Below are 17,301 nucleotides of genomic sequence, written 5' to 3' on the forward strand. Positions count from 1 at the left end.
AACTTCTGTTGTTATAAGTCACTCAGTTTGGAGTATTGTTAGGGCAGCTCTAGGAAACTAATACAGGGAGGCCTTCAGGGGTGCTGAGTAGGTGTGATAAATTCGTGGTGCTGTACACTTTGTGTATTTTTCTGTATGTTATACTTTAATAAAAAGTTGTGTGTCGGGGGTGGAAACTTTGGCACAAAATAGAATTTTGACTGAGGTCAGCTCAGGTTCTACAATTCAAGACTTGCAGCATCATGTTCAGGCTAGATCTAAAAACCAACCAACCAACCAACCATCTTATGTCTAAAACAACATTTTCCAAACTCTAAAGTTCTCCTTTAGAGGTTGACAGGTTTTGTGGAAGGGAGAATTAAAAAGAAGGCCTGTGGTCCAACACATCTCTGTGGGAAGCAGTTCTGGGAGATGCTGGAGTAGCCTCCAGGCTGTGCAGTGCATACAATGTCTGTATCTCAAATGTAGCTGTAGATGCAAAATCTGGGGTTTTGAAGATGCGCCTTTATCTCCATCTTTCTGCAGAGCCCAGACTGCAGTGGAAGGTACCACTCTATAGTCTTAAGAGAAGACCTCACAGGAATCCTCCCTCAGCACGAGCTCAGGCTCATGTCTCAGCTGGGAACATCCAGGCAGGATGGCCACCACGGGACAGGAGACATGGCCACATGACCCCTGGTCAGAGGAGGGGGCAGCAGAGCCTGTTCTGGGTCCAACTGCCCATATTCACTTTTGGCGCCTCTACCTGTCAGCTGGTGTGACTTTGTGCAAATTAAATTACTTAGCTTCTCCAAGGCCCCTTGTTTCCTCACGTATAAAAGCAAGAATAACTCAACTCCCGCATGAGGTCATTGTGAACAGTAAGAGAGAGAATCCATGAAAGCATTTGACACAGTGCCTGGAACAAAGTGTGTGTTCAATAAACGCGAGCCACTATTAGCATGATTCATGTGTGTTCATAATCTTTAGGGCCATCACAAAACATCTGACAACACATACAACCCTTGACAGGGTCTCACTTTGGGGTCTGATATCATACAGATGGTAGGCCTAACAGTTTATGTTTTTAAGAGATTTTTTTCTTTGAGATTCACTTGCTCTCCTCTGGTTTCTGCTGTTCAGACAGAACCTGAGCCCAGGCCCCTCCATGACAAAACACAGGACTGTGAAACTGCATCTTCACTCCATTCTAATTTTATAAGCCCGTGTCCTGGCGCCTGGCAGAGCTGACCCAGATCTTTTGCCGTCTGCTCTTCAAGCACTGCTGCCCTATTATCAGGTGCCTTTGTTCTTGGTGCGGCAGATAAACCCACTAGAGAGTATGAGAGTCAAAGAACCTTCCAAGGAGGGAAACGAGAGGTTGGGGAAATGGCTTTCGATCCTGAGGAGGAGAACCAAAAGTTGCGGTCAAGACAGAATTGTCTCAGGTGTGATTGCTGATGCTGATTTGTCTTCCTCCAGGACTCTGGGGTCCCCAGCTGTTCAGGGTCCCCTTCTACCCTTTCTTCCCACTTTCCCCCAATAGCCCTTCCCAGGCTGTGCTGTAGGAGCACTCTCTCCCACTGTTTTTGCATAGAACCTTGCTTAGTTGTTAAGAAAGTGTCTTTAACAAAGAAAATCGCATTAAAAAAAAAGTTTCTCAACATAATGAAATGAGATTTCAGCAATGAAGATGATGATGAGAACAGCTTATTATTACGTGTGCCAAACACATGATCCATTTTGAAAATGAGGAGGAAACTAAGGCTTAGAGGTTAGGGCTGCAGTCACACAGCTGGTGAGTGGCAGAGCCAGATGTGAATTCACTACTGTCTGATGATAGTCCAAAAGTCTACAACTCAGGCTTGGGTGGATGGGTGTAAGTTTCTGAATGTTCCACTGTTGCACAAAGTTCAATATGTAAGCAAATCGCCCCTAGGCATAAAGCTGGCCCCCAAAATTTCACATTGAAGTTTCATCCAGACTCTGCAGATGACAGGAGAGAACAAAATAAAAGTTGCTAAGTATGACACTGTAATGTTGTCAACAACAACAAACACAATGGTTGTTCTTAATCTCATCTAAGAAAATCTAATCTCTCTTTTTATTTTGGATCATGTTTTATCAAAATAAAACAGATTTAAAAAAAATATTTATCCAACTTTCAAAGCAACAGCTTGTTCCCAAGTTTAAATTCATTGCCCACCACTCTCTCTGGTAAGGAAAAAAATTGTTTTCCCAAATCCAGGAGTTGCTGGATTTGGCTTGTTTGGTAAACAAATCAGAACAATGCCTGCAAGTGCCCATCCCGCAACATCTTATAGGTTTTGGAGTTCTTTCTAGGTGCAGAGGCAACTGAGTATATTTTTAAAAATGCATTCTATATAAAAATCCTCAATAAAGGCCATGGGCATATCATTAGAGTACTAGTCAATAAAGCCATCAGCTTAACAAGGAGTTAAACTAATGTGATCTAGAGGTACAGCCCTCTAGTCAACCTGATAAAGCTGCTAGTGAACATGAACTTTATCCCCTTGTATGTAGCATCTTCTCCAAAGGCTCTCAACATTTGGACTGATTTATCTCCACCTCCCAGCAGAAAGGTTTAACCAGATCGGTAAGATATTTGCAGGCTGGAAGAGGTATTCTGTCTCATCCATTCTCTCATACATCCAATACTTATTACATGTATAATATGTACCAGGCACCAGAAATGCCTTGAAAGCACAGACTCTGACCTTGGTGAGAAAGACAGATACTGCAACTGCTTTTCTATTAATAGTATACAGGGTTAGGCACAAGGTGCTATGAATGCAGAGAAGGTATACATCACTCAATCTTGGGGTCCGAGGAGAGGCTTCTAACATGTGACATGTGTCTTGACTGAGACCTGAAGAATGTGTAGGAGGAAAGGTTCTAAAGAGAGAGCGTCAGGTAGCAAACCATCAGAAGTAAAGAGACAGTTGAGCATGGTTTGAGCTCCACATATGAAGAAGCCATAGTCAAAGATAAGAAGGGAATGGAACCCAAATGCCATGCCAAAGGATGTGGGAACATGCTACAGTGGGTAGTGTTGATGCCAGGCATGACTAGCTAGGTTAAACACTAAGAATCCATGGGTCAGGGATATGACAGCAAAGTGTTTCAAAAGCAAGTAGGAATTTGTCTGGAACATCTCCCTAGAACAAGCACTGTTGACTGTAGCTGGTTTGTACGCACCAGCCATGATGTTTATGGCATGCCTGACATTTTTAAAGGGTCTACGAATAAACCCTGGAGTCTGGCATTACATGTCTTTTTTTTTTTTTAACATCTTTATTGGAGTATGATTGCTTTACAATGGTGTGTTAGTTTCTGCTGCATAACAAAGTGAATCAGTTATACATATACATATATCCCCATATCTCCTCCCTCTTGCATCTCCCTCTCACCCTCCCTATCCCACTATATGTCTTGAATTGTGGGGAGATCCATATTTTTAGGAATTAAATATATGAATGATAGGGTTGACACACTAACGTTTTAAAAAATAAGTGATGAGTAGATGTAGGAAAAAGAAGGTAAAAGTGAGCAAGAAGAGGTTTCTGGAAGTTCCAGAAAGGCACTGGAGAAGTCTAGGGTGCCTTATTCAAAAATGCATTTATTCACGTATGGAGTTCTCACTATGTACCTGACATTTTGCCACAAACTGGGGACACCAATATTGGTAATAAATAACCTCTTCCCTCAAGAAGTATGCAATCTTGGGCTTCCCTGGTGGCACAGTGGCTGAGAATCTGCCTGCCAATACAGGGGACACAGGTTCGAGTCCTGGTCTGGGAAGATCCCACATGCCACGGAGCGGCTGGGCCCGCGAGCCACAACTACTGAGCCTGCGCATCTGGAGCTTGTGCTCCGCAGCAAGAGAGGCCGCGACAGTGAGAGGCCCGCGCACCGCGATGAAGAGTGGCCCCCGCTCGCCGCAACTGGAGAAAGCCCTCGCACAGAAACGAAGACCCAACACAGCCAAATATAAATAAGTAAATAAATAAATAAATAAACTTCTTTATTTAAAAAAAAAAAGAAGTATGCAATCTTATTGACAAGATCAACAAATAAAAGATATAAACAGGATATGAAAAAAATGTTATACAAGGTATTACGGGAGCTCAAAAGAGGAGTGTCTAAGTTTAGCCCTGGGAGAGGAGAGGAAAAGACGGAGCTGATGCTTGAATAGAACTAGTGCAGGTTTTCTCACCTTTGGTACTGTTGACATTTGTTAAGGGGGTAGGGGCGGGGGCTGTCCTGTGTACTATAGCAGGATTAGCAGCATCCCTGGCCTATACGTACCAGATGCCCAAAGCACACTCCCCCCGCCCCTCTGCAGTTTTGACAACCCAAAATGTCTCTAGACATTGCCAAATGTCCCATGGAGGAAAACTGACCTCAGCTGGACCACTAAGCCAATGGCAACAAAACAGAATAACAGTGTTTATACGGATGGGAAAGATGTTGGCTTTACCATTTCCGGCTGCCAAGTTGATGGTGGCAGCAGTGGGAATAAATGGGGCAGGGGTAGAGGCTCAATGCGAGGGAATAAGACAAAGGCAGTGATGAGAAGAGAAGAAGTAAAAGAAATTTCTAGCACCAAGAACAGTTTTAGAAAAGCGGTACTATGGCTGTATCAGGTGAAAAAATTAGTCTTTCTAAGACGGAACATAAGAAGTCAGTCATTCTATGAAAATAACCTTTTTAAGTCAGGTGTTTATAAACCGAGGATTATGTGCACGGCTTTTTTTATGATACTAATTTCAGGACTACAATAAACCTTGACTTGCTGCACTGCAGAAAAAAAAATCATTACATATACAGTACTTTTATAAACAAAGCCTTGGGCCAACCTTGATTTGCTTCTCAAAACAGAAAGCACTAGTGTTACAGAATAACAAAAATACTTGTGCTTTCATCTTTTGTGTGCATCAATCAAAATTTATCACCCTATGTTGCCTGCTAGATTAAGACAATATCATGTAATGGGAGAAGAAAGTATGAGTTAGTAAATAATATTTTGCCACTGAGACAAATATAAAGCTATGATGTCATTTTAAAAGTGTCTAAGTTAACATCATCATCATAATATGTAGAGCCAGATCTGATACACTGTGGGGAATGGAAAAAAAATAAGATTAAGTGTAGTTATCTGAAACTAATGAAAACAAATTATGTTTTAGTTCTAAAACTCTGATTGGCTTCCATAAAGTTTGGGTATGGCAAGGGGAGTGAATTCCTTCTTCAGAATTAGAAAATAAAGGTTAGTAAAGAAAAATAATTGAGATCCAATTAGAATGACTTTTGCTAAAGTTAAAAACTAAAACAAAACTATAAAATACTTCTATTAATACTCTGAAAGCTTTAGGCAAAAAGTTGTATGAGTTCTGAGTTCACTAACTTTTTCATCACATTGACAGCTCAAGTATAATCACTGAGATCTATAATATAACATCAAGTTACATCAGTTATTTTTCTACTTAATCTTTTTCAAAGACAAGAAAATCATACGTATAACCTTTATTTACATATTTGGTTTCTGGACAAAAAAGTTAATACATATTTAAATGAGTGTCATTAACACACTCTACCTGTTATAAAATTTGTAAAATGAGTTTTATTGACAGTGTGCCGGTGAGCATGAAGAATACAGAGGACAGGCAGAGAGAAAGCAAACAGGATGCATGATGTACCTCCGGGGTATCATGACTGTAGTGGGAAAAGGACAGAATCTGGAGCCGGCCACAGACCTGCTTTCCTATTTGTGTGAGCTCGGCCAATTTACTTACTTGCTGGGATAGTTTCTTATTTGTAATATGTGGATACGAATGTCCATCTTTTGGCTTGTTACTAAAACTGAATGAAAAAATACTGCATAAAATATACAGCACAGTGCTTGGCATTTATTAGAGTCTCAAAAAATGTTCGTTCTCTTTCCCACCCTGTTTGCCAATACACAAGCTTCTGGAGTCCATAATTACATGTGGTTGAAATTTTTGGAGCTATTCTGCCCACGCCAGTTGAGTTGCCCTGTAGTTATCATAACCCTACCTTATAAATTCAAATAATTGACCATTCGCATTTCAGTTGCAATTATTATTCACAACTTAACAACCATTCTGAGATTCACAATGCATGCTTCTCATGTACCTAATCTCCTACGAAGCTGAAGCAACAACAAAGCCAAGAGAACAAAGCAGACCACCAGGCTTTTGTGAGCGCTGTATTTTCCCCATTGAGAACACAGATCTCTGTTCCTTTAGGTCATGCTTCCCATGACGTTTTTCACAAAATGGGCACGGTGCTCAGTAGCTCTGCAGAGTTTCATATTTCTTTAGCTCTATTAAAAAACAAATCCCACAAAAGTGTTCAAAGATCCTGCAAGAGGCTTTCAACTCTACTATTAATAACTAGAGTACATTTAAAATTAGAATATGTTGCCCTGTCCTTTCCAATGGTTTAAGTTGTTTTTTTCTTTTTTTTCCACACATGCATGTCTTGACTTCCTAATTAGCCTGCAAACTTCTCAAGGAAAGAGATGGTCTCCACTCGTTTTTATAGTGCAGCTCAGTGGGATCACGTGCTCACTGAACTAATGCAAACTCAATCCTACTCACAGACAGAAACACATGTAACTTGAATAGCACAGGTGATCCCACTTACAATCTACTTAATAAGCAAATCCCCAGAAATAATTTTGCTGCTGGCTTTGTTCTGTTGGTTTCAGTTCCCAGGTACATCTTGTATGCACATCTTGCCAAAAGTGTCTGGATCTGATGTTTAAAATAGATATTTTTCCTACAAAATGTCACCTTGATGAGCATCTGGTGCTCAAAGAACAGAACTCTCGCCTAACAGTAGATGGAAAACTGGCCAGGTTCACCTTATTAAGAGATGGCATCGACATGGCACGTAATTTGGCAACAAATACGGTACTTTAAGTGTCAATTAATGGAATTTCAGGAGTAATTTTATAAGTTAAGCCTCTGGTAATTCCCAACCAATAAGCAGCACAAACTTCACTGGTGTGCTGCTAAATTTCAAACCATGTCTCATACACAATAGCATACAGTGATATTAGTCAGATGCAACTGTGGGTTATGTTATATGATGTAGAGCATGTACAACTTATTCTGAGAGGAGGAATAGGCATAATGTCAAGTGAGCACCTAAGAAAGGTGGCTTTTACTGCAACATGTGAGAATAGGGTCTTTAGCTGGATCTTCAGATGTTAACACAAAAAGGGTGAAAACTGTGGGTCTGATGTATAACTGTGTTCAACAAACACCTATTGAATGAACCAAGGAAATAATAATCAGAATAAATCTTTTCTGGGTTTATATCTTTCCTTTATAGTCAACCTAAAGTGATCTACAGGACGAGTTTACATAGAAAACCTAGAAAGAGAAAAAGGGCTAAAATTTACCCCTCTCCTTGCTGGATATATAGCAATATAGGAGGATTAAATTTTATGATTAAAAGTTATTTGCATGAAAAGGATCACACGGTCCTAAAGGGGTGTCCATTATATATATGCCAGGACAGAGTGAGGGATAATAAAACGTCAAAAAAAGAGATGGCAGTTTCAAGCAGTTTCAAGTTTGAAGCACCCAAAACATCCAGAGCCTGATTTTTCAAACTTTTGTCTTATTAGCTGATGATGTCTGTATTTTTGACCAAAAGACAGGCATGTACCCAGTTATGAAGAGAAATTTTTAATTTTCAACCAAGAACTTTAATGCTTATTTTATTCCAGGTATTATGCTAGATACCAAAGAAATAAGATCTACAATTAGGACATGGTCCCTGGCTGTAAGATGCTCATGGTCTAGCGAGAAGCCTGTGGGCAGGAGCTCACAATTTGTGTGTAGTTCTGCTTTTCTTAAAATTAGGTCTTTCATATTCTTGGTACCTTGTATTAGAGGTGTTTTGTTGTATTATTTCCTCTGCTAGTCTATAAACTCCTTCTCAGGCAATGTACATATTGGAATGATGTTGCATATAAACCTTAAATTAAAAAAAATAAGTACGGCCAATTTAAAAAAATTAAGACAACTTTTAAAGTACTTTTGGCATGCTCAGATTCCATGCCATAAAATATTTTAGATCATAAGTAAAGAACAAGTCTCCTAAAGACAAATGACTCGTGCAATTCCACCCTATTTAACAATGACTTTTAAATAATTTAAAGAGAAGTTCTTTTTAAAAAAGAAAAAAAAGAAAATCCACACCCTTCCCTAAAATCTGTCATCCTGCAGCAGAGCTTCTACTGGAAAAGGTTGCCACATCCCTTTGGACACTTCCTTATGGATGTTAGGGAAAACCTGGGATAAACTCCTGTGAGGAGGAGAGGGGACTCCACGTGGCAAGAAAAATTAGGACACAGGAAGTTTGGTGGAAATCCAGAGTCACTTGGTCACACTACAGAAGGAACAATTAAAGGCAGATGTTTCCTACATCACAGACCATATACGGAGTCCTAAGGCCTAGATAATAAGAAGCAAACACCAAGTGAAAACCCTCTGCTCAAGGATGAAAAAAATATTCAGGGAGAAGAGAAGGAGGAAGAGTTTCTCGTAACAGATTAATTTATCACCTACCTAGAAAAATCTGCTTTTTGGTATAAGTGTGTTTTTTATGACAGTTCTCATCAGAACATGTAATCTATTTTTCTATTCTCTTGGTCCTGTTATGCAAAAGGATGGAAGAGGGTGGGACGCAGAAAGAGGTAATGACCCCACCCCTTCACTGCTGCTGTAAACTCAGAGACGTAGCTGGTAACACTTTTTGATGTCAGTTATGGAGATGAGCTCTTTTCTAACATTTCTGGTTACAGCTTTTATTTATCTTTTTCCTTCCTTAGTACATGAACAAATCTAACACTTAAAAAATAACCTGAGATTAATTCTATTCCCTTGGAGACACTGAAAAAAAGTCAAAGGAATATATATGTAGATAAGGGAGAGTATCTGATTAATAGATTATTTGAATTTTAGGTCATATAAAGGATGCAGGAGGACAAGGTAGGAAGATGGAAGGCGGAAAAGAGGAATTACACTCCACACACAACTTGATAAATCTATCAGAGTAAAAGTGAGGGGATTAATTTTTAGTGGAGGTACAATTAGTATAGACCAATATTTTTGGCCTTCATTTTGACATCATTCCTAACTCACTTTGAATAATTCAGGATTGAAACCTAGAAGAGATAACTGCATAGCATAGATGCTTGGACATCTATGTCCTGATGACGTGGACAATCAAAATCAGTACCAAAACTCAGAAGTTCCAGAAGCAGCTGATATTTGGAGCTGGGCTAGCAACAAAATATGTTCCAAACAAAGGGGTGTGTGCAGGCATATGAATATTTGGGAAGATGCCTTAACCTCAGCATGTGGTAGTTTTCAAATGAGATCAAATTCATCTCAATTAACCACTGTAGTAACCTCTCGTAAAAAATGAAACCTTACTATTAATAATAGCATATGAAAAATCAGTGGGTTTAGTAGAAGGCAGCAGGGAAAGAAAAAAGGTGAGAAACATGATTTCGTGTTTCTCCATTATTTATTTATTTAAAAATTTTTGGCTGCGTTGGGTCTTTGTTGCTGCGCGCAGTCTTTCTCTAGTTGCAGTGAACGGGGATTACTCTTCGTTGTGGTGCGCCGGCTTCTCATTGCAGCGGCTTCTCTTGTTGCGGAGTATGGGCTCTAGGTGCGTGGGCTTCAGTAGTTGTGGCCCTCGGGCTCAGTAGCTGTGGCTTGCAGGCCCTAGAGTGTAGGCTCAGTAGCTGTGGCGAAAGGGCTTAGTTGCTCCACAGCATGTGGGATCTTCCCAGACCAGAGCTCGAACCCGTGTCCCCTGCATTGGCAGGAGGATCCTTAACCACTGCGCCACCAGGGAAGTCCCCTCTCCATTCTTTATGGGATGAAAATAAAACTGCCACAAGGCAGTTTTGCTATTTTTCATTGCAAAAACAGACATATATTTTAAGCATCTGAAACTGATCAAAATATCAGTTAAGTGATGCTTCCAATAAGATAGAAAATTAGGTCAGTTTGAAACCCTGACTTTAAAACTTTACAAAGATATTACTTCTAAAATGTTGGCTCCATTTTTTATTTGAAATAGTGAGGCAGATATTTTTTAAAAGCTAGATTTAAATGTTATTAATAAAAATGCATAAATTATTTGTTATAAGGCACTACAAGATTTTTCTAGACCAATAATTTTTAAAAAATCTCTGTTAAAAGTGAATGTCGTAGCCACCCATTTCTCAGCTTTGTAATTGCTTATTTTTGTTTTGTTTTGTTTCAAACTAGTTTATTTAGGGGTTCCATTTTCACTCCTCAATAGATTTTATGTATTTCTCATATGCTTCTTCACTCATTAGTTCATCTAGTTCTGAATGGTTACTGAGTGTCATCTTGATCAGCCAACCATCTTCAAAACAAGATTTGTTGACAACTCCTGGATTTTCTGCTAGAGCTTCATTAATTTCAGTTACTTCTCCTGATAGAGGAGAATAGAGTTCGCTAGCAGCTTTCACACTTTCCAAAGCACCAAATTCCTCTTGTTTGTTCAATTTTGTCCCAACTTCAGGCAGACTACAGTAAACAACATCTCCCAAAGCTTCCTGTGCAAAATTGCTGATTCCCACTGTTCCAACACCGTTTTCTGTTGTTACCCATTCATGTTTGTCTGTGAATTTACGACCCGGCAGCAGAGCGGGTCCGGTGCGCAGCGCCCGGACGGCGCCCGCCCTCAGTCCCCAGGGCCGCGGCGGGCAGGGCGCGTTGGGCGCAGACATGGCGCGCAGGCTGCAGACCGCGGCCCGAACGCTCCGCGCCACTCGCAGCGCCATGTTCGCAGGGGTGCAGAGGGTCTCCGCGCAGCATCTAGAGCACCCCCGGCCGGCGGGGGCGGGGCGGGGCGGGGAGGGGGCGGCCCCGGGCCGGAGCGAGGTGGCAGCTTTGTAATTTCTTGATCAAAGGTTTTAGGTTGGCTAAGTCTTTCCTTTTACCCTTTTATAGTTTCCTACAGCATTACATTTCTATCTTTTCACCAAATCTCAGTGATGTCTAAGCCAGAATAAAATAGGCTTAATCAATGGTGGAGGAAATAATAATGAAGCAATAAACATACAAAACAGAAAAATCTGATCAATGTAATTTCATATGTTGAAGGCCTAAAAAGGCTTTTGTTTTGCTAATAAAAACAAATACATTAAAAAAATCCTTTAACCAAGTACTTCAAAAGCTGGCAGTTCTTAGAGTTTCTGTTAAAGCTTAAAACTTTGACTAAGAATTGTAAAAGAGAACACGGAGATAGCTGAGCTCATTCTAACAACAAACATGCAGATTTGTTCTCCTCTGGGAACTGGAACAGAACTTCAGCAGCGAGCGGGCAGGCATGAAAACGTTTACTGCAATATTCAACAACTTCTCCATTACAATAAGGAGTGCAAGCAGTGCACCTACCAGCTAATATCTAGCTTTCGCAAAGCCACTGGAAATCTTTTTCATTGTAAAACAAGAACATATTTGGCAGTCAAAAGACTTTAAAGGCATTTGAAATGATGACTACTAAGAGTTACATGAAATTACCTAACAGGTATAGTAAATCGCTAGATTAGGGAGCCCACAGAAAAACAGGTTTTAGGATACACATTAGATATTTGAAGATAACTTCATTTAAGGGTATGACTGTTGATGAAGACTGCAGACACCGAGTACAACTGCCCCCAAACTAGCAGTTCTATTTCTTTTTAAGACTTTTTTTATGTCGACCATTTTTTGAAGTCTTTATTGAATTTGTTACAATATTGCTTCTGTTTTATGTTTTGGTTTTTTGGCCGCGAGGCATGTGGAATCTTAGCTCCCCGACCAGGGATCGAAACTGCACCCCCCTGCACTGGAAGGTGAAGTCTTAACCACTGGACCACCATGGAAGTCCCAGCAGGTCTATCTTTACAGGACATTTTGAAAGATTCAGAGACAGTAAATCTGCCTGCTATAAGCATTAGAAAGCAGCAGAAAGGAGGGAAGCAAGAAAATGCCGAAGAGAACACAGGAGAGAATGGTAGGGATGGGGTCCAGCTATACATAATGTGGATGAGCCAAGGCTCTCAAGAGGACTCTGCCTGAGGAATGAGCAGCCCATACCAGTGCCACACTGTGATATAACCGGCTTGCTACTCAGGAGATTTCTGGGGTCCCCTCCCCATTCATTCTTTCCTCTTCCCTCCCACACTGGAGAGGAGAGGCGTTGTATTCAGCCATTCTCGCCCAGTCTGCCTTGTGACCAGCTATACCACAGTGAAATGGCCTAAAGTACAGTCTGTGGCAAAGCAACAGAGTGTGACCAGTACAGAATTTACTTCTATAAGGTAGATAAACAGATCCCCAAACTGAATATTCAGTGTGATCCCAATCTTATTTTTTAAATCTTACCTAAAAAACCATATATATATATATATACACCCACATTATATATACACATATATAATTTATATATTTATATTTTATATTTATACAAGAAAAGTGAGAACACATCTACCCAGCAGTGTGCTGGAGACAGCTCATACTGGCTCATGAAAGCTGACAATTAAATTTTCAGAAATTCTACAGGCCAGTTTTTTAAACATAGCCATTATTAAAAATTATATAGACTTATTTAAATTATATAAACTTACAATTAAATAAATCACATAAAAAAGGCAATAAGTACTCAAAACTTACCATCTCCTAATTATTTTACTACATTTCACTATTATCTATGCTCTTGAGATGACGTATGCCTATCATTTCTGAATGGTGGAAATACTATAATAATGATGTGCTACTGTGCAACTTTTTCCAATTCATCATCAGTGGTGTCATGCTGGCCAAGGTGGGAGTATTTACACCACAACAATTGGCAAACCAGGGTTGAATTTATCATTTTACTGATTGTCTGGACTTAAGAAAGTGATGGAGAAAATGTTAATAATGCAGATTCAAAATAAAAGTATGTTGTGTTTGTAGCTGTTCCATGAGGAATATCCCCCAAAACTGAGGAAACAGTCTTCCTGTATTTGAAAACAATTATCTGAATCAGCAAAGAATTTGCTCAGGTCACTGACAAAATGGGTGGAAATTCTGACCTATGTTTTGGTTGTTTCACTGTCATCTTACTTATATAAACAAAAGTATCAACCAACATTCATATTGCAATTACACTTAGCTGGTTGTTGAACATTTATCAGGACACCACTGCATATGATTTGTTATCTACCTGTATCTCTGTATTTTCCAAGTTTTATGTAATGAACATTATTACTTTTGTAATTTGTAAGTTATTTTAAAAAAAGATTTGTTATGGCAAAAAGTAAAAAAAGTGACCGGTTTATATCAAAGTCATGACTTTATGATAATTAAAATTACATTCAAACCATCAGATAATGAATCACTTTATGGAAGTAGCAGGCTAGGTCCAACCTAAATGCCATTATGGGGTGAAAATCCCCCAGTAACCTAGTATGGATAGCAGCATGCATACAACTTCAAAACAGTTTACAAGAAGAAAATGATGTATATATTTTACAAACCCTATTGCTCCAGCATGAAAATTTAAAAGAGGGAGTTAATAATCAAATTAAATGAACATGAACACCTAGAGTTTAAAAATCATTAGTGTAACTATTACTTCCTTAGTGTGTTCTACATTCCAGAGATTCTCCTAGGTGCTGGGGACAAGAATAAAAATGGTGAGCCCCACATTCAAAGAGCTTATAGTTTAGTGGAAAAGACAGAAAAGTAAACAGGTGAGCTCTTTTTCTTTTTTTTTTTTTAATCAGGCAATTTTAATCCACATTAGGAAGTGTGGGACAACCTAAGGACATCTCCAGATATCCTTTAAAAAATAATATTGCAAATATAAAACAAATCAGGAATGTCAATTCAAATGAAATGCAATTGAAAGAGATGGTAAAGTATAATCAAACTTTAAAAAATAATAAAATGGGTTCTGAGTGGCAAGACGGTGCAGATAGGAAGAGTCACATCTACCTCCTTGCAGCAGCCAAAGCCAGAGCCGCTCCTCAAGCTCCCAGCTAGTCCAGGGCTGGCGTTTCTCGAACGGGCTTAGCACAACAGTCCAGTCCTAACTCAAACTTCTAGGGGGGCCAGGGTCGTCCTGCTCACCTGCCACCAATGCCTATGTCACCTTAAGAATGCCTATAAGATACGTCAATTGTTTCCTGGGCCATGGCCCCTCCTGTTACAAGCATTCCTGACAACGGGAATCAACTGAAATGAATGTGTGGATGGACAGATGGATGGACAGGTAGGTGGGTGGACAGACAGGCAGATGGACGGGTAGACAGACTTGTTTTTTCTTAATGACGTTACTTTTAAAAAAGAAGATACATTATTTAGTAACTCCCACCACCTACACGTCCCACCTATCTACGTAGCAAATATCATTCCTGTTTTAATGGAGCTGCGAAAAGAGGAAAGCCCCCCACACACCTGAAGGTGGTGTGATAACATTACACATTTTGCTTCTAGACAAACACTCTGTTAAAACTGGGGCCACAGTTTTCCTAGGAGAGACGTACCACTGTTTCAGTCTGAGTTGAACCCAGTCCAACGATACTTAGGGTTCTTCCTGGAATTTCAAGAAAAGAAGAAAGAAGGAGATGGAGACAAAAGAGGAAAGAAACATAACTACCGATGGTGGGGTTAGAATCTAAGACATGTTTCCAAGCTCCCCTCCTAATCCCACCTCATTCCCACAAGCCACAATCCTGACGGCAAGGGTCTAAGAAAGACGGGGTGGGACTCCCGGAACAGAACAGCAAAGGTCCCCTCTTCGTTCCACCAGCACCTCTACCAGAAAGTTCGCTGATGTGGGACTATGCTTGGTGGTGGGGCAGCGGGGCCTCTGGAGGATTTCAGCAGCCGGAGAAAACAGCAGTGTGTGGAGACAACCGACACAAATACAAATCAGAAAGCGTTTTCTACATCATTTATTTACTTTTGCAAGTAGCCTCAAAATGGAGTACACTTCTTGAGATCCTCAGATTTCTAGTTGTTTCTAGTTCACTTGAAAGTATCTCTTCTCAAGTTGGGAAACACTAACTGATCATCTGTCATGTACCAAACCTGGAGATACAAAGATGAACAACTGCCTTCATGTGGGGAGTGAGACTTATAAACATATAATGATGAACTATCCTGCAGGGTGATCTGTGCTCTAGATAGAACTATGCCGAAGTAATTAGGAAGCAGTCTTTAGTTGGTCAGTTTGTTTCTTTTTGTCCCTGGATATCAAAATGTTTCAGATAATGACTTTAGGCCTCATTTTTAAATTTTAACATAAAGACTGTACTCATATTCCCTTTTACATCTAACATTTCCTTAGAAATGTTTGTTTTCAAACTAGGACTTTGTATAAGAATAGTGACCTTTCTCTTATTGAAGTGATTCAGCCTTGACCATTTTATCTTAGATTATCTGGTAAAGTAGAATAAAAACTGTTCACTGTGCTAATACTGAATTGCTGTAACTTATTTTGTCACAGTAATTTTATACGTATTTTGGGGTGGGGGGAAGACCTTTTTAAAAAATAAATTTAAAAATTTTGTAAATAGTTTTAGATTTACAGAAAAGTTGTGAAGATTACTAGTTTCCACATACCTCACACCCAGTTCCCTCCATTGCTCACATCTTACATTAATGTTACATTTATCACCATTGTGTTTTTTTAAACACTCTGATTGGGACTTCCCTGGTGGTGCAGTGGTTAAGAATCCACCTGCCAATGCAGGGGACATGGGTTCGAGCCCTAATCCGGGAAGCTCCCACATGCTGCATAGCAACTAAGCCCGTGCGCCACAACTACCGAGCCCACGTGCCACAACTACTGAAGCCTGTGCGTCTAGAGCCCATGGTCTGCAACAAGAGAAGCCACCGCAATGAGAAGCCCATGTGCCGCAACGAAGAGTAGCCCCTGCTCGCCGCAACTAGAGAAAGCCTGCACGCAGCAACAAAGACCCATCGCAGCCAAAAATAAAATAACTTTTTAAAAAAATTTAAAAAAAAATCAAAAAAACCCCCACTCTGATTATGCAAACTCTGCTCTTCCATGTTTTATTTGTAAGAGATTATAGGAGGTACTAGAAAAGATCCCCTACAGGAATTGTAGCGTTGTCAAAACCTAAATATTTTTTTCTCAAGGTGAGGTCATGTTCAAAATGAGGAGTGAGGTCAAGAAGGCCCAATCATGGGGCTCGCCACTTTGACTAACACCACTAGAAAGAACATCTGGAGTGCTGTTTTACAGAGAAGAGAAGTACTAGTAAAAGGAAGACAGAAAGACTGCTAACCTTAAGAGTGTAAGGTAAAACAGGGAGGGGCAAAATTTCTGTAGATTATTTTTTAGGGTTCCAATTCCCCAGATTTAGTATAAAACTACTTCAATGCCCTATAAATGCTTATCACACACAATAACTATTTGTTGAATATAAGTGAATCCCACTTTCAAATATATCATCATACAGAAACCCCAATACATTTGTTTGATATCAAATTTGCATTCATCGATGTTCCATGGAGATTTTTTTTTTTAAGTCACGATCCCTTCCCAACATGAGGCCTACCCTAAATGCAAGTTGTGGTTTTGCCTCAGGCTTAAGCAGAACAAACCTATGGGAGATCTGAAGGCTATATTCTCAACAATGACTATTATAAAATAATACCAAGATCAAGTCTCTACTCTCTGCAAGTAAGGGCCAAACAGAAGAGGGGAGAGGTGACTCACCCTTGTACATAAAGCATCTGATAGCATTAATGCTATAAGTGAATTCCTGGAGACACAGGGCATGTAGGGCTCAGGACCAAGGATCCTGATAGTTGTCAGACACAGAGAGTGGACCGTGAGAAGAGTTCAGAGGTCCGAGGTCCAGTTACAGCCATGCCACTACTCTGAGCATAACTGTAATGTCAGTTTCCTCATCTATCATATACTTTGAATGGATGATCTCTATTCTACCTGCTACTCTAAAATTTTTTTCAATATGAAACTTTAAAAACTCCAAGATCCCAATTTAAATTCCACTTAATAAGAATCAATTACTTAATCCACCTGGAATGAAGGACATTGGAGTTGATAACATCCATTCCAATGGTAATAATAGCCAACCTTATTGAGCACTGCTCTAATGCCTTACATCTTTTAACTCACTTAATCCCCACATCCACCCTTAGAGGAATGTACTATTGTTATCCCAATTTTACAGATAAGAAAAGAGTTTAT

The 17,301-nt window shown here is 39.8% G+C and overlaps 2 protein-coding genes across 19 annotated transcripts in view; both read right to left on the reverse strand.

Moving 5' to 3' along the window:
* Nucleotides 1–17,301, reverse strand: part of SH3D19 (SH3 domain containing 19) — a 185,508-nt gene that overhangs the window by 70,130 nt on the left and 98,077 nt on the right. The window contains exon 3 of one of the 18 annotated variants that reach the window (XM_036853930.1): nt 14,603–14,652. The exons of the other annotated variants lie outside the window; for them this stretch is intronic. The gene's annotated coding sequence lies outside the window, so the exon portion shown is untranslated. The remainder of the gene's footprint in view (nt 1–14,602; nt 14,653–17,301) is intronic. 18 annotated transcript variants of the gene reach the window in all.
* On the reverse strand, nt 10,316–10,882 carry LOC118896135 (glycine cleavage system H protein, mitochondrial-like). Its single transcript, XM_036853944.1, has one exon. The coding sequence runs from the start codon at nt 10,865–10,867 to the stop codon at nt 10,346–10,348; it is 522 nt and encodes a 173-aa protein (XP_036709839.1). The 5' UTR covers nt 10,868–10,882; the 3' UTR covers nt 10,316–10,345.

Source organism: Balaenoptera musculus, chromosome 5 (assembly GCF_009873245.2).
Source record: "Balaenoptera musculus isolate JJ_BM4_2016_0621 chromosome 5, mBalMus1.pri.v3, whole genome shotgun sequence".
NCBI classification, from domain to species: Eukaryota; Metazoa; Chordata; class Mammalia; order Artiodactyla; family Balaenopteridae; genus Balaenoptera; species Balaenoptera musculus.

Excerpts from the sequence above, each read along its gene's own strand:
- LOC118896135 (XM_036853944.1), bottom strand. The coding sequence starts at position 10,867 with ATGGCGCTGCGAGTGGCGCGGAGCGTTCGGGCCGCGGTCTGCAGCCTG.